Here is a 24610-nt window from a genome sequence, read left to right as displayed (position 1 = left end):
CCAAGGTCTAAATGGGGTTCTGTGTTTTCTTGTAAAAGTTTGTATCAGGCATTTTACCTAAGCCTATGATCCATTTTTAGTGAATATTTTTCTAAGATACGAGTATCTAAGGTCATCCTTTTCCATGTGGATATACAGTTGTCCTAACACTATTTGATGAACAGACAAATTCTTCCCTCAATGAATTGCTTTGTCTGTTTGTTGAAAAACAATTTACTATAAACATTAAGCATTTATTTCTGGACTTTTGATTCTGTTAATTGAGCTATTATGTCCATTTACTCCTATACTATACTGTCTTGAAAACTAGTCTTATAGTAAGTTTTGAAATGCGGAAGTTAATTTAAATTTTTCAAAATCTGGGTATTCTATATGCTTTGTCCACACATATATATTTTACAACCATTTTTCTAAATTTAAATTTCCTTTATTTCATCTTTGATTGAGTAAAATTTCAAAATGGATTTCAAAAAATTATATTTTTGCTACTGACCTTTAAACTGCATTGTAGTCCAAGATTTTGGTGTAACATACTGATTTTTTTGAGTTTTTGGTATAATTGCCAATTTTTATAACTTAACAAGAATGTGTATTCTCTGTCACAGTGCAGAGATCTATATATGTTTATACCATCTTATTAAAATGTATTATTCATTTCTTCTACATCTTTTGTTGACTCAGTAGAAAAGCTAGCTGAAACCTGTCAGCGTAAATGAAAACTTCAATTTGTTTTCGCATTTCTAAGGATTATTGTTTTTAACATATTTAGGCTATTTGGTATGTGCATACAGGTAAAGTCTTAACTTTATTTGCATTGACACTGTTCTTAAATTTTGTCACAAAGTCTATTTAATGTTAGTTCAGCCACTCCAAATTTCCTCTGTTTATGTATCTTGATCTATTTTATGTTTTCATTTTCAATCTACCCAATTCACTTTGCTGTTGGTGTGTGTCTTGTCATCAGTATATAGCTGGTTTAAAATATAAAAAAACACATTTGACCCTTTGTCTTTTAATTAGAGAATCTGATCTACATTTAATTATAATTTTGAGATATGCACACTTATTTATACCATCTTTTTCTTATATAAACACTTAAATAGTTTTTTTCTCTTGTTTCTTTCAACCCCATCATTACCCCCAAACTGACCCCCTATTTTCTCCTCTACTATTTGGAATTTACATTTACATTTGAATAGCATGATTACTACTATTTCTACTAAACTCTTTTGGGGCTTAACCATATATTTTGTTTTTTAAAAGACACCTCCCAGCTATATAATATTCTACAGTTTTAGCATACAATTCATAGTTAAAAACATTAAAAACATTAACACAAATCACCTAATGACATGTTTAGAACTACAAATGGCTTTTTTATGGTCTAAAAGATATCAGGTCCTATTTAAATTTTTTTCTCATAAACAAGCCTTATACAAAGAACATTAATTTAAATTACCTCACCATTGTTCATTACAAGATTTTATATCAAATTTCAAAATAATAAAATTTTCATTTCAAGTATATCACAGTAAATCAATGTTTTTGTTTAAAATAAAAAGTTTATTTGCTCAGTACACCAAACAGGAGGATGCAAGCACTGTTATGACAAATATACAGAAATATGCAGATCAACATAAAACAGTAATTTAGTTTAAATGAAGGGAAATCTCTTTAAATGCTATGACAACGTACTTCCAAGAAGAATCTTTTCTTCAATTAATTATACAGTTCAATAAAATAAAGGATAATGGATTAAGTGAAAGTTAACTTGTGAATTCTTTTAAAAACTCCAATTCTGTTAATCCATGCCAGTTAAACACTATAACTAAAACTTCCAAGTAAGTGCAGGAGATGGAGGGGTTTGTTTCGCTTGAACAGTCAAGAGGAAAATGGTTACCACAAACACAGCAGGCAAACTGTCAGGACGGACTGATCTAGAAAGGGACCGCGTGTCAGTCTCAGCGCTCGTCACTGTGCTAAGTGCTCGTCATAAGGGTGGCATGTTTTGGTCCATGATATGGTTTAATGCCAAGACAGACCCCAATTCCCAATTTGTTACAGATACACAGAGATTACTGTTGCTTTTGTGTGTGTATGTGTGTGTGTGTATTTATATAATTTTTTTTTAAAGCCAGTATACTTCCACATACGAAGGCAGTTTTTCCAAGAGGAATTTACAGGAAGTAGTCTGGGGTGCGCCGCGTAACGTGAGGCTCTCCACGACGAGGTGCTGGGTCGAACTGAAGGCTGTAAATGGCAAAAACAAAACAAAACAAAAACCCAATAGTTAAAGGATTTGCAATTGTAAGCAAACAATCAATGTCATGCCTGGACTGAGCAAGTCACTGCAGGTGTTCTCCATGCGACTTTTTCACAGAGCTTCGGTGAAAATTTAAGCCAATAGAATGTCCAATTTGGTGCCCAAATAAAAAGTTTGCAATATTATTATCAGTTAAATGGAAGTGGTGAGAGCAGACATGCTTGTTTTATGCGAGACTTTAGGGCAAAGTATTCGGTCTTTTACTATTAAGAATGTTAGTTATGGGTTTTTTGTTGATGCCCTTTATCAGGATGAGGAAGTTCCCTTCTTTGACTAGCTTGTTATTTTCATTATGAAAGGGTGCTGGATTTTGATAGCACTTTTTCTGTCTTTACTGAGATGATCATGTGGTTTTTATCCTTTATTCTATTAATATAGTTCATTGTATTGATTGATTTTCATGTTTTGAACAAACTTTGCCTTCCCAGGGTAAACTCCACTTGGCCACGGTATATCATCCTTTTTACATATTGCTGCCTTCAGTTTGCTAATATTTTGTTGCAGATACCTGCGTCTATATGGATTGACAGTTTTCATCTGTAGTTACCTTAAAAATGTCTTGGATTTGGGTTTTAGGGCTATATGGGTCTCAAAGAATGAGCTGGGAAGTAATCCCTCTCTTCTGTTTTTTGAAGGTGTTTGAAGGATTGGTGTTAATTCCTTTTTATTTTTAAAAGATTTTATTTTTAGAAAGAGAGGAAGATAGGAAGAGAGGGAAACATCGAGGTGTGAAAGAAACATCAACTGGCTGCCTCCAGCCTGCACCCCAACCAGGGACCAGGCTGCAGCCCAGGCATGTGCCCTGACCAGAAATCAAACTGGAGACCTTTTGTTTTGCGGGATGTTGCCCAACCAACTGAGCCAAACTGGTAGGGCTTAATTCCTTTTTAAATATTTGGTCAGTTTCCTAGAGAAGACAATGGGGCTGGGCTTTTCTTTGTAGAAAGTTTTAAAGTTATGAATTCTATTTCTAATTGAGTCAGTTTTGGTAGTTTCTGTCTTTCTAGAAATTTTCCCATTTCATTCAAGTTAACCTAATGTGTTGCCATACAGTTATTCATTGCATTCCCTTCTAATTCCTTTTATTTCAGTAAGGTCAGTAGTGATTTGATGTGTGTTCACTATTTTCTCGGCCAGTCTAGCCTTTTCATTGGAAAAAAAAGAAGTCAATACTTACGTTAGAAAGAATCAACTTTTGGTTTTGTTGATTTTGTTGTTTTTCTACTATCTCGTTTTATTTTCACACTAAACTTGCCTTGCACTGGGTTTAGTTTGCTTTGCTTTTCCTGGTTCCTTTATGTGAACAGTTCGGTTTCTGATTTGAGATCTTTCTTGATTTTTAATATAGACCATTTACAGCTATAAATTTTCCTATAAACACTATTTTCAAAGCATCCCCTGAGTTTTGGTACATTCTATTTTCGCCTTCATTCCTCTTCAAGTATTTCTAATTTTCCCTGTGATTTCTTCTTTGAAACAAAGGTTATTTAGAAGTGTGCTAACTTTCACATATTTTTAACTTTTCCAGTTTTCCTTATTATTTCTAATTTCAGTCCACTGTGTTTGGAGAACGCACTTTGTATGATTTCAATCTTCTTAAACTGAGGCTTGGTTTATAGCCTAGCGTACGTGGAAAATGTTTCATATGCATTTGAGAAGACTCTAGTCTGCTGTTGTGGGTGGAGTGTTCTGCAGATGTTAGGTATAGTGTATATTGTCTCTTAAGTTTTCTATTTCTCTGTTGATCTTCTGCCTAGTTTCATTATTGAAAGTGGTACAATAAAGTCTCCAACAATTACTGCTGAACTGTCTAGGCCTTCCTTCTCTTTTATCATTATGAAATATCCTTCTTTATGTCTAGCAACAATTTTTATTTTGAAATCTATTTTGTCTGACATTTTATCCAGTCCAGTGTTCTTGTGGTTGCTATCTGCATGGTCTATCTTTTCCTACCATTTTACTTTTAACCTATTTGTATTTTTTAATGTAAATTATGTTTCCTATAGAGATCATAGCACTGTATCCCAAAAAAACCTGATGTCTTGCGCTTGCATTGCTTGAACTGCTCACATTTAATATTATTGCTATGACTGAATTTATACCTTCCATTTAAAAAATGTGTCTTCTCATAATCGGTAGGAACAAAACAGACAGAGGGATGTTAAGAATAGTAAAGGAAATGGAGAAGCCAAAGAACTTATATGAATGACCCATGAACATGAACTAAGGGGATGGGGGCATTGCTGGAGGGAAGAGGGTACCGGGCAGAGGGGGACAAAGGGGGAAAAATTGGGACAACTGTAACAGCATAATCAATAAAATATACTTAAAAAAATAAAATGTGTCTTCTTTGTTTCTTGGTTCCTGCTTTAACTGTTTTCTTTAAAAAAAAAAAAAGAATATTTTCTAGTGCACCACTTAAATTCCTTTAACAACTTTACAATTACTTTTTTAAAATTATTTTATTAGTGGTTGCTCTAGAGCTTACAATACACAACTTAACATGAATTCTACTTCAGATTTATACTTAGTTCTAGTGCATTAGAGAAATTTACTCCTATATAGTATAAATAACTCCTTTCCATTCTCCTTTTTTTGCTATTGATGTTATATACATATATACACAAACACATATATATAATTATAAACCCCAAAATACTTGTTTTAATTTTACATCATCTTATGACCTTGAAGAAGTGAGAGTGAAAGAAGTATATATTTATAGATTTTGTCATATTAACCTCATTTTTATTTTCTTCATATTCTTCCTTAGGATTCAAGTTAACATTTAGTGTTACTTTTTTCTTCAACAAGCTTTATTCCCACCCATCTCCTCTATAGTTACTGTCAAATATCCTACATTTGTATATATTACATTTCCTGTAAGTTCAACTATATTAAAAACATATTCATATTGTGTAATACAACTGGTTTTTAAATCAGTTAAGAGGCTGCAATTGTACTTTTACGATGGCCACCGTGTGCGAGCATGTGCATTTGATTTACCTTCTGGTGTTACCTGCTTTTCAGCCTGAAGTAGACCCTCCTGGCAGGCCTGCTAGTATTGAATTCTCTCAACTTTGCTTATGTGGGGACATTTTTCTTTTGCTGGATGTTTCTTGGCTGAGTTTTTTATTTTCAGCCCTTTCAATGAATATATTGTCCTACTGCCTTTCTGGTGAGATTGTCAGTTGATTATCCTAGTCAGGTTCCCTTTTGTAAGTCCTTTTTCTCTTAATGCTTCCTAGATTTTTTATTTTAGACTTTTAGCATTTTAACTCTGACATGTCTGGGTATGGATTTCTTTGAATTTATCTAAGTTAAGAGTTAGCTGAGCTTCTTGGATGTGCAAATTAATGTTTATCATCAAATTTAAGAAGTTTTCAGCCATATTTCGTCAAATATTCTTTCTGTCCCCCTTTCCCTCTCCTCTACTGGAACTCCCATACACTTACACTGGTGCAACTGAAGATGCCCCACATTTCTGAGGCTCCGTTCATTTATTCTGCATTATTTTTATCTGTTAAAATTGCTCTGCTCTTTTGCTTGATGCTAACAGTATGAGAGTGATGAGAGTCCTCTTAATTGTTCTCTACCATGATCCTCGTTGTTTTCAACAAAATTTTTAGGCTTGGGATGCTCTACCCTCTGTTCTATGTAAGATCAGTCCCCCCAGGCAGAGCTGAGGAACTTTTTGTTCTGCATATCGCCCTGAACAGAACTTCTATGTCACTGCTTTGAAGCTGTTTATCCGCTACCCTACATTATTTTATTTTATTCCTTTTTGCTGAAGCTAGTGTGCGTAGGTCCTGTTACCCATTTTTTAAAAATTGAGATGTAATTAACATACATTATTCTCAGGTGCACACATAATGATTCAATAAATGTATACACTGTAATAAACGATGACCGTAATATGTCTAGTAAACATCCATCACCACCTACAGTTACAAATTTTTTTCTTGTGGTGAGAACTTTTAAGATCTATTCTCTTAGCAACTTTCCAATATACAGTCTAGTATTAACTAGTCACTATGTTGTGTATTATATACTCCCATTTCACCACTCCCTAGTGACAGCCCCTGGTGATGAGCAGGAGCTGGAAAAGAACACCAAAGACCCAGCATTCTCATTCTGCCATGCACACCTGGAGTACAGATTCCACCCTAGGAACTAGACAGGGGAAGGGAATCTCAGCCTATTTGACTGCACCCACCAGCAACAGAGGTCCTGTAACCCAGGACTGGGGTAGGTGTGATATGCTGGCATATGGGCCTCTGGGGGTAAAACCACAGCCCTAGAGTGGGAGCTAGGGAAGGGAAAAACCCCCATATCCTTGTCCATACCACGCAGAGTGCAGTGCGCAGTGTAGTTTCCATACAAGGGATCTAGGACTAGGGGAAGGGATTCCACTATGGCATCAATTCCAGACTCTGGATGTTATTACTGAGATTTAATAGATATTCTAGAATAAGTGTTTCTCTATTTGCTATATATACTTAAGACAACTTCCAAACATTTGAAGTACTTGTTTAAAAAAAATTATCTCCAGTTAAACAGTTATTTTTACTGGGGAGACAGTTTACCACATTGCTTACTCCATTATTCCAGGATCAGAAATTCTCTACCTCCCATTTTAATAATCTATATTTTTAATTTTGCTCCTAAAAGTGATTATAACAATTAAAAGTTGAAGTTACTTACAAGGAATATTTTAAAGTGTCATCTAACTCCATGATAGCAGCCTGGTTCCCACAACGGTAACAGTAATTGGGCGCACTGAAAATGGTCACCACGTTGCGGTCATGACACCAGTTATAGCCCTGTGGCATTAAAAAAAGTATTATCACTATATAATTTTAATCTTGACACAGATAAATTTAAACTTAAAAATTGCAAATATTTTCTGTAGAAACGCAGTCTTCTAAGTTACCTTACACAGAATCCATCATTAATATTGTGCACCTGGGCAAGGAATGCTCAACTGCTGGGCACAGGGTTTTATTACTACAGGGAGCTCAGTAACTGCCTTGTTTTGGCTTAATCTACGCTTGCAGTTGTGGCTATGATCTGTACTCTATTCCCCCTCCATTATGGTAGATTTCTTTTCTTCTTCTTTTTAAAATTTATTCACTTTTAGAGAGAGAAAAGTCTGTATTTCTATAAATACATATGGCAATTTGGAGGTAAAGGAACATCATATCTGCAACTGACATTCAAACAGTTCAAAAGAAAGTAATGTGTGCAAGGGAAGGGGGGAAGGAAAAAGAAACAAAATGATAAAGCAAATATTAAAATAGTTATATTTGAGGAATCTGACTTTCAGATACGAAGGAGTTATTTGGTACTATTTTTGTAACTTTTCTCTAAGTCTAAATTAACTTCAAAAGTGAGTTATAATTTGCTCTAGCAAACTAGTACGTACTCTCTCTACTTGCTAAAGCCAGCTAAGTTTTTTCTCCTTCCACTTAGATAATGGTGAAAAACGCTTCTGTTATTCTAAGGCAGGAAGGCTTTGTTATAGACACATATGTTTATTTGAAATAAAGATCACCATCCTGTAGAAAAAGGACATACCTCCATTACAAGCTGGTGAGCACGAGAAACCAGTGTGAGACCATTGGCATGATTAAATGTTTCCGAAATGTCTTGTCCAAATGTGTAGCCAGCACCACGTGGTGAAATACCCCATCCACCACGATCATCTGGATCTGACCACAACAGATCACACATAGGGCCCTGTCAAAGAAAATTAAGCTCATGTTATAAATTGTTAGTAGTTATATTTAACTAATTAAGCTTTACTACAATGTTGATTATTTATTTTTCTTTAATTTAAACTAAATTTACCTCATGTGGAACTTCTTGTAAACGATCCAGGGCTCTTATGTGATCCAGTGTATCTATGGATGGAGAGAGGCCACCGTGGAGGCAGAATATCTGTTTATGAATTTAAAAAGAAATTTATTAGTTGCTAAAAATTAATGGAAAGTAAGTAATGATCATAAATGTCAACCCTAATAGCTTTTTCCAAAATAGTTTTAAAATATTCAGTGGAGAATTTATAAGATACAATGAAAAGGGAAACAAAAATCACAGCAGAGTGTTAACATTTCTATATGTCTTTTATCTTTAAAAGTCCTAGTATTTTATAGTGCTTTTTCCCCCTTCTCTGGTGAATGAGACCTTGTGACCAATCAATACATTTTTTTCTTTTTCTTTATGATTATTTAAAACATTTTTTAATTGTTGTTCTACTACAGTTGTCCCATCCCCCCCTGGTGCTCTCCCCTCTCCCCCAGTCAATCCCCTCTCTGTTGTTAATTTCCATGGGTCAATTATACTAGTTTCCCATTGGTTGCTGATGTATACATTTTTTTCCTCTTAGCACAAAGACCCTACAAATTTCTTTTATTGGATTCAATAATTTTTCAGTTTTGATTGATTTTTCTGAGTACTTAATCATGCAAATATATTTTTCTTTCCTTTTCAATGTTTAAACCTTTTAATTCTTTTTAATTGCTCAGTGTACTGGCTAGAATTTCCAAAACAAAATTAAACAATGCAAGTTAAGTGGTTTCTGTTTTTGTTTTTTTGGTAAAACACCTATTCCCAGGCCCAACCTCTAGAGATCTGGAATCAAGTTTTGGAGAGAATTTTTCTCCTGATTTTGATGAAACGGTTTCTGATGTTTTGCTAAGAAGTACAGTCAGCATATGTTTCTTTACCCAATTAATGTTATTTTATTTTACTCCTTAATAACTGAGTTTTAAATAATAAGTAATACAGGACTTTTTCCCAAACAGTTACCGTCTGATTTTGGTTTTCTGTGCTTGTCATGTCTAGTTTGGTATCAGCGTTATACTAGCTGTATGGAGTGGTTTTTGAAACTCAAACCCAGAACACAGAAATGATGTTATTTAAAGGGTGCTAAAATTAGCCTATAAAGTACCTTGACCTAGTTATTTTCCCAATTTCTTCTAAGTTGGGTAGTCTATTTACATTAATCTAATTTCTTCAAAAACAATTTAACAATATTTTGCTGTAATAAATTTTGCCCATCTTTTCAAATTTATTAAGATAATGCTACACCCATTACTGTGACATGTAAGCACCCCCATATTTACGGTAATGCCTTATTTCTCATCCCTACTGTTTTATGTGACCTGAACTTCCTCTTTTTTCCTAGATCAGTTTTGACCATTATATTTCTTTGGTAGTAGACTTTTAAAAACCTGCTTTTGGCCATATTGATCAACTCTATTTTTTTGTATGCATTTCTGCTTTTATATTTAATGAATTCTTTTAAGTTTATTTTACTCTTGCATTCATTACGCTAAATGTTTTTAACATTTCCTTTCTTTTTTAGTACAAAACAAATGTAATATGCATTTCCTTGCATTTCATCCCTTGTTTACATCTGAAAATTTTAGTCTACACCATACTTCACTATCATTAAGAAATTATTTAGATTCTCACTTTTAATTTTGAGTGTTAGTTGAAGACTGTAAGTTTTCTCAAGCAGGTTTTTCTTTTTCCTTTTCTATTTAGTGTCTAGTCTGAGCTCCGTCTTACTACCTAGAATTGGTGACTGTCACTTAAGACATGATATAAAAATAGATGAGGGGTGGGTAAATGGAAAGGAGTAAAATAGAAAAGAAAGATGGAATGAATATGTGGAAAGATTATCTGTTTTCTGTTTGTTGGGTACCAATGAACCAAAGGCTATATATATATACTGTCTATATCTGTTAGGTAAGCTTCTCCCATTGTTCATATACCCTATTTGCTTATTTAATTTTCAGTCCCTTGACTTCTGAGGTATATAATGTTTTCCCATAAGATTTTCTAAACAATAACCTGCCACCAATGGTGTGTGTATTGGCTGTTTTGTTCCTTAAAAGAACTGTGATAGGAAAAATGAATGGCCCAATGAAGGTAAGAGGTTGATGGCAAACATATATAATTTAACTGAAACACAGTCAATAAAGAAAAACTCTACTAATGCACCATTTAAAAACTAGATTCACCATCAACACAGATAGGCTGTCCTTCTGAAATAATTTTGTCTATTAATTATGTAACTATAGACTGTGCTGATTTTTAAAATAAAAACCTTAATTAAAATTTAACATCCTTTAATAGCATGTTGTTTTCCATGGATGGATAAGGAGAGTATTATGCTAAGGGAAATAAGCCAGTCAGAGAAAAACAATACCATATGATCTCACTTGTTAAGTAAAATCTAATGAATAAAATAAACAAAAATTTTTATTACATGAGCTTCAACAAAGCATTTTTATTTTATTAAAGAAATTATTTTATTGTATTTTTGCCTTTACCATTTAGTACCCTTATACACCCCTCGGCCCCTGCAATCGCCACACTGTTGACCATGTCCATGAGTCATTTTGCCTTTTTGCTCAATCCTTCCACCCCCTCCCCTCCCCTGCCTTAGCTGTTGTCCTGCTCTCCATCCATGAGTCTGTCTCTATTTTGCTTGTTAGTTTAGTTTATTCATTAGATTCCACTTATGAATTAAATATATACTATTTGTCTTTCTCTGACTGGCTTATTTCACTTAGAATGTTCTCCAGGATCATCCATACTGTCACAAAAGGTAAAATTTTCTTCTTTTTTACAGCTGAGTAGTATTCCATTGTGTGAGTGTCCCATAGTTATTTTATCCACTCATCTACTGATGGACACCTGGGCTGCCTCCAAATCTTGGCGATTGTAAATAATGCTGCAATGAGCACAGGGGTGCTTATGTTCCTTCCAATTAGTGTTTTTGGTTAACAAACAAAAAATTTTTTTAAATCACATTATTTTCTTTCATTTTAACAAGTGCAGGCAAAGGTGTCCTTCTAAACTAATGACCACACTCCAAAATCATGGCTGGGAAAACGTGATCAGGATCACACAGGAAAGGTCTTAACCAAATTATATTCTCACAAGCAGTCCAAGAGAGATTTATTACAGCCTTGACACCTCTGAGGTTTTAGTTTAAAAACTGTAGTTATGTGGTATGTTTTATATTTAAATTAAAATCAGTTCATGCTCACAGAAGTTATGTCTATAAACTGGGATAATAGGAAACATGTTATTTTTTTCTTGTACTTTTGAATGTTTTTATTTTTATATACCGTTTTACAGTAAGTCTGCAATACTTGTTATAGGTGAAAACAAAGCATTAATTTCTTAGTAAAAAAGATGTAATACACAATGACTGCTTGCGGTTACCACAAAAATTGGAATAAAAAGTTATTAATGGCAGCCAGGAAACACTCATGTGAAGATAGTTTTAAAAATCAGCTTTGCTTTACTAGTATTATACATTAGGGTCTTAATCATTTATTTACCATATTTTATGTATAATAAAGAAGTATATTAGCATATTATCTTGCCAAAAGATTTAGACACATTTCTGGTAACCTGAAAATTTGGTGGTCTCAGTATGCATAAAACTTATCCAAGTCCTTGTTCTAAAATCTTAAGTATAAGAGGAAGATGCAAAGAGGACTAAGAGACAAAAGAACACATCACATACATCTAGACCCTAGGTTACTGAGAGAAGCCCTATTCCTCCTTGCATCCCATCCCACCCACCCACCCCTGTGAGCACGTGCACACACACCTGCCCATCCACTAAAGCTGTGAGCGGCAGGTAGTCAAACAGATCCGTGAAGTATCTCCAAACATTGGCATTTCCATACTTCCGTAGGCATTCGTCATAAAAGCCATACACCTGGGTGATTTGTCGGCTTTCGTGGTTTCCTCTCAGTATCGTAATGCGTTCTGGATAACGCACCTGGAGGAAGAGCAGAAAAACAAGAACAAAACACCCATGGTATAAACCACATTTTTACCAGTGACATGTTAAATACATTAAACTGTGACCCATTTCTTTAAATGACTCTTTGTATGCTAGTAAGTTAAATGTTAAATATGATATTTTTCAGAGTAAAAAAAGTTCTCATTCATAACCAGATCCTACTGATTAAATGATGATGAAATATTTCGTGTAGATATCCTTTTTCTTTACTATAACCTTCACTGGAATCCTTATTAACTGACAACTATATTAATGTAATAAATTGCTATGTGATTCTTCGTCTCCAATACCTTCATCCTCAAACTATCACTAATCTTTTAAATCTTCCCGGAACACTGTACTGTGACTTTTTTTAAAAAGTATATTTTATAAGCCTGGCTGCTGTGGCTCAGTGGATAGAGCATCGGCCTGCGAGCCAAGTGTCGCTGGTTCGATTCCCAGTCAGGGCACATGATTAGGTTGCACGTCAGATCCCCAGTTGGGGGCGCGAGTGAGAGGCAACCACACAGTGATGTTTCTCTCCCTCTCTTTCTCCTTTCCCCTCTCTCTAAAAAATAAATAAACAAAAAGAAAAATCAACAAACAAATAAATTATTTAAAAAAAAAAAAAAAAAAGTATATTTTATTGATTATGCTATTACGGTTGTCCCAATTTTTTCCCCTTTGCCTGGTAACCTCCCTTCTCTCCAGCAATCCCCTCTCCCTTAGTTCATGTCCATGGGTCATGCATTTAAAGTTCTTCGGCTCCTCCCTTTCCTATACTATTTTTAACATACCCCTGTTTATTTTGTACCTATCAGTTATGCTTCTTGATCCCTGAACTTTTTCCCCCATTCTTCCTCCTCCCCCTCCCCACTGACAAGTCTCCACATCTATGGTTCTGTTTGTTCTAGTTGTTTGCTTAGCTTTTTTTTTTTTAATCATTTGTTGAGTTATGAGTTTGTTGTCATTTTACTGTTCATAGTTTTGACTTTCTTCTTTTTCCTAAGTAAGTCCCTTTAACATTTCATATAATAAGGGCTTGGTAATGATAAACTCCTTTAGCTTTACCTTGCCTGGGAAGCATTTTATCTGCCCTTCCATTCTAAATGATAGCTTTGCTGGATAGAGTAATCTTGGTTGTAGGCCCTTGCTTTTCATTACTTTGAATGCTTCTTGCCAGCCCCCTCTTGTGTGCAGTTTCTTTTGAGAAATCAGCTGACAGTCTTATGGGAACACCTTTGTAAGTAACTTGGAGATGAGAGATTTGGACCTGAGACAAACTCCTCTACAGACTAACTTTTCCCTCCCCTTTCAACTTTTATTTCCCATGAGGAGATTGTATTTGCCAACAAAAATAGGCCTTTGCCAAATCTAGGCACGATTTCAAATATATTAATAATCTCTTTTCCATAACAAAATATAGATGCATACCTTAAAACATACTATTTAGTTAAGAATATGTCTAATAAGTCATAAAAAGCACCAGATTCTGTAAACCTAATTAACCAAAAGCTGCAAATACATACTTTCATTCATATATATTTACTAAGCATCCATTATGCATGTCCAGCATTAAACTCAGTGCTTCAAGGTAGGTGAGGTCTCCACAAGTATAATATTGTATATGACTTTTGCATCTCACTGAAATAAATCACTATGTGACATAAATAAGGGGCGGGACAATACTTTTCACAGTAATTTAGAGTAAAAGAATAAGGCTAAAATGGTTGAAGACTTTAATGGAAGAACTTACACTGAGTCTCGGCACAAGCGGTAAGAAATCACAGGGTAATCTTGTGAAGAAATTGAGTAAGGAAATATGTGGAGACAGACTGAGCACTAAAATTCTTTGATTTGACACAAAGTGTTTATGCTACCAACTACTGGCAGGCAAATTCAGGCTACAGGATAGAGGGCCAGTCAAGGAGTTTGAGCTTGAGTCTAAAGCAACATGAAAAAATTTGGGAGCAGAAAGTGACAGGATGGAAGTGTTAAAGAGATTTAATCTGGCAGCACATGCAAAGGCAAGGAAAATGTGGAGGGGTCATTTCTTGGAGGCAGAAATATTCATTACTAATATTACTGCTATGGCAATAATCAGAGTGGGAAGTGCTAAAGATACAAATTGGGTGGAGATAGTAAAAATAGAAAGACACAGGAATAACAGCCTTTTCAAGGCAAGAATTTTAAAAGGCTTGTTAAAAATAAATAAAAAGACTTGTTAATTGACTAAACATGAAGGATAAGTGACTGAGTCAAACGTGATGATCCCAGACTTCAGCTATGGATTTCCCAAGAGAATGACTTACCAGAAGCAAGCAGTAAAGTTTAATGTATTATTCTCATCTCTCTTTTAAAAGATGTAAAATCAGCTATTATTTTAAGGGGTTATAAACTGAAAGAATCATTAAACAGAACAGATGATAATGCAACACTGCCATTTTTGCCCTTTGCTGGTTTAAAGCTTGAAAAAAATTGAATTTCATTAATCATACCTTTAATGCTACAAGAAGTGTCACAGTCTCCACTGAATAGTAACCTCTGTCTACATAGTCGCCCATGAACAGATAGTTTGTATCTGGTGATTTTCCTCCAATTCTAAAGAGTTCCATAAGGTCATGGAATTGACCATGAACATCTCCGCAGACAGTAACAGGACAACGAACCTCTTGCACATTTGATTCTTTTGTTAAAATTTCCTTAGCCTGTTAGGAAAAGAAAATCAACAATTAAAAAAAAAAAAAAGTTATCAAACTTAAAGGCATCATTCCTTACGTATTAAAATAAAATGGGGGCGGGGGACCTGAATTGTGCCTTATAAAATCACAGAACTAAAACCCCACAACGAGATAGCACTTTACACCTAAGGCGGGTGGCTAAATTAAAGACAGATAATAGCAAGTGTCTGTGAGGGAGGATGTGAAGGAACTGGAACTCTCACACACTGTGGGTGAAATGTGAAATGGTGTAACCGCTGTGGAATACAGTCTGGAAGATTTTCAGTAAGTCAAAAAACAGAATTATCCTAAGATCCAGCAATTCCACTCTTAAGATACCCCAACAGTTGATCTGATCACCAAGAGAGCTACTAAGTGACCAATGGAGAGGAGGGTCTGCAGCATGGAGATGCCGGACAAAGGGATGTGTCACATCCTGGAAGGACAGAGCGAGACAGCAAGAGATGTCTTCGTGCTCCTCAGAAAGGCATACAATTTAAAACATGAATTATTTCTGAAATTTTTCTGTTCTATATTTTTGGACTGTGGTTGGCCTTGGGTACCAAACTGCGGAAAGTAAAACTGTAAATAAGGGCGGCTTGCTGTATTACGTGAAAGGAGGCAATCACAAATTATCACGTATTGTATGGCTCTATTTACCTTAAATGTCCATAACAGATAAATCTACATAGACAGAAAGCAGACTGATGAGTGGCTGCCTAGGGCTGGGGAGCCTGGGGGAGGGTATAACAGGATTTCTTCTCGGGGGTACTGAAAATGTTCTGATGGATCTGTATCTGTGAAGGTACTAAAAGCCACTGAACTGTATAGTCTAAATGGATGAATTATATGGTATAGGAATTATGGCTCAATAAAAGCTGTATTTTAAAAAGATAATCTTATTTACCACTTAAAATAGGTTAAGAAAAACTCACAAATTATTCAAATTCTTTTATAAAGAAACATATTCTTCAACCAATTCATAAGACAAACTCCAGCTTCTTTATTCCAACTGTTTTATGTTTTATGAGGCAAGTTAGAATATACCATTATAAGGCCCTGGGTTTATACAGAGCTTATATTTAAACAATGACAGATTAAATGTACAGACTAAATTCAAGTTTATTACATTTCATCTATTTACCAATTTTGCCTAATAGGAAAAAGATCCTAGAATCATAAAATAATAATAAATAAAAAGGCCGCAGAAGGCCTATAATAAAAAAGATACGATAAAAGTATATACACCTACCCATCAGCCACCAGAAGAACCTATTAGGCCTTATTCTGGACCTCTTTACTTGTCACGTATAAAATTCTAAAAAGCTATTTATCGCATTTCCAGGTCTATGAGAGATTCCTAACAGAAAACCATGAAGGGCAAGAGGTAAGAACCGGAACTAATACAGACATACAAACAAGAAAGAAACAGCCTCACAGTGACAGTGATGGTAGCAAAAATGACACTGGGCAACAGAAGCCGAACACTCAGGTGAAGCTTAGGCAGAACCCAGTGGGGAAGAGCTGACACTGGTGGGGAGACTGAGGGTTTAGGGACAGACATTTCCTCCTCCAGGGATCTGCTAATCTAAAGAGCATTTTAAAACAGAGATTTTTAGTTTCTCTACACATAATATTAAGTTCCTATTTCTCGGTATCTTTGTCAACAGACTTACCATTCCTGTCAATTAGTCAGTTTTCTTTTAATTTGCACCTTTGATGCTTTCTAAAATGCAGATTATCCTGTTTATTGGTCACTGGATATTTTTTGTGTGTGTGAAATACCTATTCACAAAATTAGCCTATTTTTTCTACTTGGTTGTTTATATGTTCCCTATTGATTTGTACCAGTTTTGTTTCTTTTTAGAATTATAAATATTTACCTTGTACTGGCTTTATGTATTTTAAATATCTTCTCACAGTCTGGGGCTGGTGTTTTCATTTTGCTTAGTACTACTAAAGCTGTGTTGTTGCTTCTAAACTTTAAAATAGCCAAATCTATTACTCTTCTCCCTTTATGGTCTGTGCTATTTGGGTCTTGTTTTAGAAACTGATTCCTACACAGAAGTCGAAAAGGCACTCCTGTATTTTTATCCCAGAAGCTTTTGCTTTCACATTTAACAAGTCCGTACTCCAGAGCTGTAGGGTAAAATGTAGGGATTCATTTTAATTGTATTGTTCCCAGTGGTTCGCCAACGGGCCCAGCGTTATTTATTATATGGTGCCATCCTTTCCTCACCGATTTGTGATGTCACCTCTGCCAAGCTTTTGCAAAGAACTATGTCTGATTTCTAAGACCTGGACACAACCTTGTAACCCTCCGAGTCCCTTAGCAGCCTTTTTTTCTGAGGGAGCTGCCTCTCTCTTGAACTGCTCTGCTGTCATCAGTGCTGGCTCCCTCGCCCAGCCCGGAGCTGTGCGGAGTCTAAGCTGGAGCTGTGCACCTGCTTGGCCCTGGCTCCAACTATGCTGAGCTGCTGCCCCACTGCCAGACATGGATGGAATGCCACCGGGGGCTGTGGGAACAGGCTTCCTGCGCAGGTGCGAGGGCTGGCGAGCACAACGTGGAAACAAGTGTTAGTCATCCCTCCATGGAGTGAACCTCAACTAGTGGGAGGGAGGAGGAAAGATGGAGCCAGGGAAACAAATTTCCCTCTAAGGTTACATTTCATATTGCCCTGCTTCACAGCGTGTCCCCCCTCATTTTTTTCCCCACCTTACATCCTAGGGCTTGCACCCCCCAAGTCAGTGTCAGCACCTCAATCCTTGCTTCAGGCTGTACTCCCATTGGTCTCCTGCCCTGTGTCAGTAACAGTCGGATTGAATTTTCAAAAGGAATCATAATAACTGGGAAGAGAGGCTCTCTTCCCTCTTCCTTTTATTCAAAACTATTTGACTATTTTTGGCCCTTTCATCAAGCCTGACATCAACTTTAGAATTCGTCAAGTCCTACAAAAATCTTGAGATTTTAACTCAAATTGAAAATAATCAAGATTCTGCAGAAATAGTTTAAAAATTAGACTTAAGTCATGTAACATTAAGAATTTAACAAGCTAATCCTATTTATAATAAAAACCCACTAAAGGACCCATTACTAAAAACAGAAGAAAGATTATTTAATATATAGTACGTGTATGGGACATTTATCAAGTTGACAAACCATCCACTCTGATGTATATACCATATATAGAAATCACTTGACGCATCAAAATATTCCTAAAGAGTAAGGCTCATGTATTCATGTACCAAACATCTGTCAAGTGTCTGCTATAGGCCAGACATCAGAGGTAAAAAGAGAAACGGTAAACTCTCCAGCTCAACGCACTGGCTTCAACAGGCTCAACTAAACAAAAGAACTTTTGTATACAAAAAGATATAAAAAGAGAGGCCTGGAAAAATATTTATAACACCGAAGATAATAGTAACACATTAATAACTATCATATAAAGATATTTGTAGAATAAATCACAGTATGTATCAAAAATCACTGATTCCGTCAATCTCAGGTACAAAAGAACATGGTGGGGGAGGTAGGTGTTCCTGGTGTATTGTTTTTATTAAAATGGAATCATAGGTATAATATTCACTGAGCAATATATCTTGGGCAATGTGTGCACACATACCTCATTCTTAGTTAATTTCCACAGAGTATGTGATGTATATTCCAAGCTTGATGTTGCTTGGTATACAGACACTTGACTATTGTTGAAATATAAAGAAAGGTTCATTTCCTTCCATTTTATAAAAAGGTCAACTGTCATGAAAGAACCTGTTAACTGAAGGAGGACAAGCACCCTGCTTAATCTAGACTTGTATAATTAAAAAAAGTATATATATATATTTTAAATATATATATTTTTTTATTATTTTACTTTATTTATTTTTAGAGAGAGGGGAAAGGAGAAAGAGAGGGAGAGAAACATCACTATGTGGTTGCTTCTTACACACCCCCAACTGGAAACCTGGCGTGCAACCTATGCATGTGCCCTGACTGGGAATTGAACCAGTGATACTTGGTTCACAGGCCGACGCTCAATCCACTGAGCCACACCAGCCACGGCTGCCTTGTAGAATTTTTAACTTCATTTACTCTCATCTGTTTCGGATATGAGTCTGTTCCGTGGCCTTCCCTACATTAATTTGCCTAGAGAGTAAGAGATAATCTATAATGTTTTATAACAGATAGGTATGTGCTAAATAGAAGTGGAAAAGAACCGAATTTGTATGCTGACTCTCCCAAAACCAAATACAGGAGCTTCTTGTTAACATGACTCTGGCAGTGGGTGCCAATATAAAGACAGAAATACAACGCTACCTGTTAGGGGGTGAGGGAATCGAGTATATTTACCTATTCTGCACTCCTAAAACATGGATATAAGGGAAAATACTTTGTTCATCCTATTATATGTGATTATCACTCTCAAACCTTCATTTTCTCAATTCTCTTCCTAAGACAGACTTGATTTATAGCACCAAGAAAGAGTGTATCTTAAATGGGAAAGAAAGGAAACAAGATGGAAAGAATTAGGTATACAGTAGTCCCTCTCTGTATCGCAGTTCACTTATCGCGGAATTTTAAAAAATATATTTAATTATTTATCGCGGATTTTTCGTTATATCGTGAGATTTTGCGGTACTATATACGTATGTTGTTAAAGTTACATAGGTTTAAGAGTGTAGAGTATGTTTAAGAACATAAGTAGTGTTTATAAAAGTGTGGGAAAGGTTAATAAGGGACTGGGAATGGTTTATAAGTGTGGGGGAAGGGTTTATAAAGCCTTAAAATATATAAAAATACTAAAATAAAAGTAAGGTTCCTACTTCGTGGATTTTCACCTATTGCGGGGGGCGGGGGTGGTCTAGAACGTAATACCCGCGATAAGTGAGGGAATACTGTACTGCATATAGCAAAGCCTGCAGCTCTAACAGCTATCTGCCTACATATATCTCTGCCAAGTGGTGCTTACACTAAAGGTTTAAACTTGGTTTTATCCATGTCTTAAGAGATAATTAAACTTTGAGTGCTAAGTCACATTCAAAAACACTCATGAGAATTACATATAGAATCACAAGTTGTACAGAAGAGAAGTAACATAGTGATCCTGAGCCCATTATCTTTAGCAAGGTCGCCCTTGGCTGGTGTCTGGAAACTTGGTTTTAGGAAGGGTTTCCACCATTCCCTGTTAAGAATGGCACACAGCACCGGAACTGTTTATGTAAGCAACATGCTTTATGCTGGACCCGTGCTTTCTTTCTGACAGTGTGAAACTTGGGTATGTGTAAGGCAGAATGTACTACATGACCAGCTCCCAATCATGGGCACTGAGTCTCCAATGAGATTTCCTGGTAGATGGCATTTCAAGTGTGCTGCTTCAGGCATTAAGTGCACTCTGTGACCCTAAGGGAGGGGACTCTTGAAAGCGTGCGGTTATTTTATTCAGGACTTTGCCCCACATGCTTTTTCCCTTTGCTGATTTTGCTTTGTATCCTTTTACTGTAACAAATCACAGCTATGAGTCCGATGACAGGCTAAAAGTTCTGCAGGTCTTCACCATCACGGAACCTGGGCATGGCCTTGGGAGCTCCAGACACACAAAGGTTTTATACTGTGAATTCTAAGTATCAAGGAAAGGTAAAATGATAATAGGGTTTTGGGCTGTTAAAATCACTTTTTTTTTTAAAGCTACACTCTATCAAAGAAAAATAATCCAAGGGATTTTTTTTTCCAACTCACAAGTCATTTATTTGTATCAGGATCTAACCTTCATTAAGATGGTTTTAGGTATTCAGGAATTTAGGACTGCTATTTCATGTTAATGAAGTAATATCCTGAAGGTATTTCTGCTTACTACAAGGCTGAGGCCAGGACCCAGAAACAGATCAACTAGTCCAATATAAAATTTACATACTTATATTCCTATACAATCTTCAAATTGTTTCTAAGTAGGCACTTTATAATCAGAATAAAGATCAGCTATGTACAAACAAGCTGTTTCCTTCCTTCCTCACGAGTATCATCACCAAGGTTCTTCAAAATAAACGTCAGAGAGCTTCTTACCAAGAGTTTATATATAGTCCTAGTCACAGAATGTCCTGAACAGCGCCAGACTTGCTCTCTAGGCACACCATCTTTAAAATCACTGAGCACATTGCTGTTGCAGGAGTAAACTGTAGAAGTGACTTCTCTATACAAATAAGAGTCAAAGTCACAATTAGCTTCAAAACTTGGACTAATTTAATGTTAAGAACTAGTGTTCTCAGAAAACTTCATTATTTTATGCAAATTTTCTCTAGATAGACCTTAACCTTGAAGGCAAGACATGCGTCCCATAACCATCCACATCCATATTTTCAAAGTTATTCTCCAATTGGCATTATTTTGCCAGTACCTTAAAATAGAGTTTTTCTAGTACACTTTGGTCTTAATTTCAGCTGATTCCTTCAGTTTTTATACAATTTGCATTAGAATAAAAATTTATTTTTAAAGAAAAAACCACTATCATATATATACTTCAGAATAGCATTTCCAACAGACTTCAAAACAATTATGTTAGTAAAACAAAACCCAAAAACCTAAAATCTAGTCACAACAAATTAAACAAGAAGTTACTTTACAAAATTGCTACTAATCCCAGTACGTTTTGCTTTCAGATAACAGTGACCACAAGAAATACTGAAACAATATTTTCCAGGGTTCTCTAGCCACTATACAGAAAACCCCTTTAAGACGTACACCCCCCAGAGAAGCCGTATCAATCCACCTATTTATTTTGCATCTTTTTCTCTAAGAAAATAGGGTGACAACTTTAAAACAAGATGAAGTAACTTTTTCTTCATTTAATATTCATTGAGTGCTTATCCTGTCAGGACTTTCCATGGATAGTAACCTTAATAGTCACAACCATCCAAAGAGGCTGGCACATATCATTACGTTACCCCTATCTTACAGGTAAGGAATCAGAAGTGCAGAGACCGGCAGCTGCCAGGTTGTGAAGCCAGGGTTTGAACTTGGGCTGACCACAGGGTTCATTATCCATAAACATTACACTTGTCAGGAAAACGAAGGATGGGGCAGATATATAAAAAAGAACTAGGTTATGGCTGGAAGAGAATGTCACAACTGCTAGAATAGGGCTGCAAAATTAAGCATTGCTCACAAGGGTAGAGAGAACAGAATCCTACACTATTTCTCCATCCCATCGGCAAGTCCATTAAAAGGATGGAGAACAAAGATAAATTACAAGGGATTTTCACTTAAAAAGTAATGTTCAGTGCAAAAGGACAAATATTCAAAGAAAAAAGTAGGTAAGATACAATATAAGCGTAAATATACTTATAAGATCCCAGGGATTGGTAGTCCAATTTTTTTAGAACCTGAAGTAAAAATAATCTCTCTCAACAAATACACAGCCCTGGCTGCTGTGGCTCAGTGGATTGAGGGTCGGCCTGCGAGCCAAGTGTCACTGGTTTGATTCCCAGTCGGGGCACATGACTAGGTTGCACGTCAGGTCCCCAGTTTGGGGTGCGAATGAGAGGCAACCACACAGTGATGTCTCTCTCGCTCTTTCTCCTTTTCCCTCTAAATATAAATAAACAAATACTTAAAAAAAACAAAACAAAAAAATACAGAAAGCTACCTTAAGTGATTAAGACTCAAGTGTGATTGAGTAGAGGAACAGTACTCTTCTCTAGAAATACATCTTAAAATTATTAGTCAAAGGGAAAACAGGTTCAACTCCCACTTTTGTCCATAACTTCAAAAGACTATATATAATGTTCATAGCGAGGTTAAATAATTCAGGTAATTTCCAAACTGGGTATTTCACTTGATACTAGAGCTCAAGAGATTCAATATGTAAACTTTAAGTAATGAACTTATAGGTTATCACACAAGAAAACTGAATGTCTACTTGAAGCTATAAGTAAACTGTTTATAGAGAAAAATTCCATTTGCTTGGTAGTTCTATTTACAGAATAAATTCTCCCATTTAAATTATTTGTGTTTATAATATAAAGGCACGTGTTAAAAACACTACATTAACTTAACATTAGCTATTACTCCTCTAGCTAAGTCAGTTGTTTAATTTTAAGAGTGCCCTGTTGAAAACACTGACAAAATCTTTTGTTCTCCAGGCATTTGTGAGGCATCCTGACTTCAAACATAATGACCAAGTCTTACAGATTATGGCTTAAAAACACAAACAAACCCGACAGTATTAAAGAATAAATAACCTTGTAACTCCTTCATATCGGACATTTATACATAAAAATACATACTAATTATTTCGTCCAAGGCTATAAAAGATACATGAGAAAAACTCTAGATTTTAAAATAAATAAGACCGAAGAGTCCAAAATAATTCCAGAGGTTAAAAAAACAATGACGCCCTGGCTGATGTGGCTCAGTGGATTGAGCACTGGCCTGTGATCCAAAGGGACTCTGGTTTGATTCCTGGTAGGGGCACGTGTATGGGTTGCAGGCCAGGTTCCCAGTTGGGGGCACCCAAGAGGCAACCACACACGTTTTTCTCCCTCTCTTTCTCCTTTCCTTCCCCTCTCTCTAAAAATAAGTAAATAGAATCTTTTTAAAAAAGAAGAAAACAATGGCTACAGACTTCAGAAAGTTGCCTAAGACCACATAATAAAAAACGACTATAAACAGTTAACCATCTGCATATTTTATTACTCTGAAACAAGAAAAAAAAACATATAATAGAAATGGAAAGGCCTTTCCAAGAAGTGCTAACCTACACGATAAACGCATACCCCATTTATCATTTTAAGCGAGCACTGTTGCCAAACTTAAGGCTTGCCGCCTTCTTTCTCAAAACCAACATTTTGCTCCCAAGAGACTCTTAATGTGAAGACCAGTCACCATATGTTTCAACTAAAAGTCAATTTCTATTTAGAAATCACCGTCACAGTCTCCCATCACACCCACCTCTGTACAAACAAATGCCTGGCACATTCCAAGTTAGTGATTTCTGAAGGGCTCATTCACCTGCCCGCTGTTCAGTAACAAGTCCGTTAATATCAACAAAATCCAGGTTAATTTTCGGTGCATTTTCTAGTACGAGATTGCACTAGACGAACTGGCAAGCATTTTAAAGCGTGCAGACTGCTACCCCACACGTGAAACGCTGAAGTGTCAATAACTCCCCAGAAGACGGTCAGCGACCCCTGTCAATCACAGCGCATGGACCCCGGGTGCCACGCCCCCTCCCGCCCATCTTAACGGACCCTAAACCGCCAGGCACGAGAGAATCCGGCCAGCGCCGTGCGGTGACCTCGGAGGGGAGGCGCAGGACCCCGGAGAACCTAGCTCAACACCCCGGGGTCTGGAATGGCCAGCCCCCACCCACCCAACGCTCCGCATTTCTCCCCTTTTCTCTCTTACCTTTTCGCACAGCGTCCGCACTTGGTTCTCGTTCAGCTGTTTACACTCGTTCAGCTGCTCGACCCACTGGTCCAGCTCCTTGGTGAACGCCTTGTCGTCCATAGCGGCCCAGTCCCCCTCCCCGCCGCAGCCCTCCCCCCTCCCCGCCCCCACCCACCCCCGGCCCCGGTGCCGCTCCCCTCTCCGGCCGCCGCAGCCGCCTCCCAGCGGGAGAACAAGGAGTCGGGGAGCACAGCCGCGGGCCCCGCGCCCCGCCCAAGCCCAGCAGACGGCTCCGGGCGCGCGGGCTCCAGGAAACCCCGAGCCGTCCTTGCCCGGCGGGCCGCGCGCCCCGGGAGTGGGGAGGTGGGGCGGGC

General features: G+C 36.7%; 1 protein-coding gene across 1 annotated transcript; it reads right to left on the bottom strand.

Moving 5' to 3' along the window:
* Positions 1–2094: 2094 nt before the first annotated feature.
* On the bottom strand, positions 2095–24380 carry PPP2CB (protein phosphatase 2 catalytic subunit beta). Its single transcript, XM_090258313.1, has 7 exons — positions 24255–24380; positions 14636–14845; positions 11961–12134; positions 8174–8263; positions 7901–8062; positions 7028–7146; positions 2095–2250 (listed from the first exon to the last, which is right to left on the bottom strand). The coding sequence occupies exons 1-7, from the start codon at positions 24354–24356 to the stop codon at positions 2178–2180; spliced, it is 930 nt and encodes a 309-aa protein (XP_090114439.1). The 5' UTR covers positions 24357–24380; the 3' UTR covers positions 2095–2177.
* Between the last annotated feature and the right edge of the window lie 230 nt (positions 24381–24610).

Source organism: Furipterus horrens, unplaced genomic scaffold, assembly GCF_987537825.1.
Source record: "Furipterus horrens unplaced genomic scaffold, mFurHor1.1.pri manual_scaffold_12, whole genome shotgun sequence".
NCBI lineage: Eukaryota > Metazoa > Chordata > Mammalia > Chiroptera > Furipteridae > Furipterus > Furipterus horrens.
This window is presented reverse-complemented; position numbering and strand designations above follow the sequence as displayed.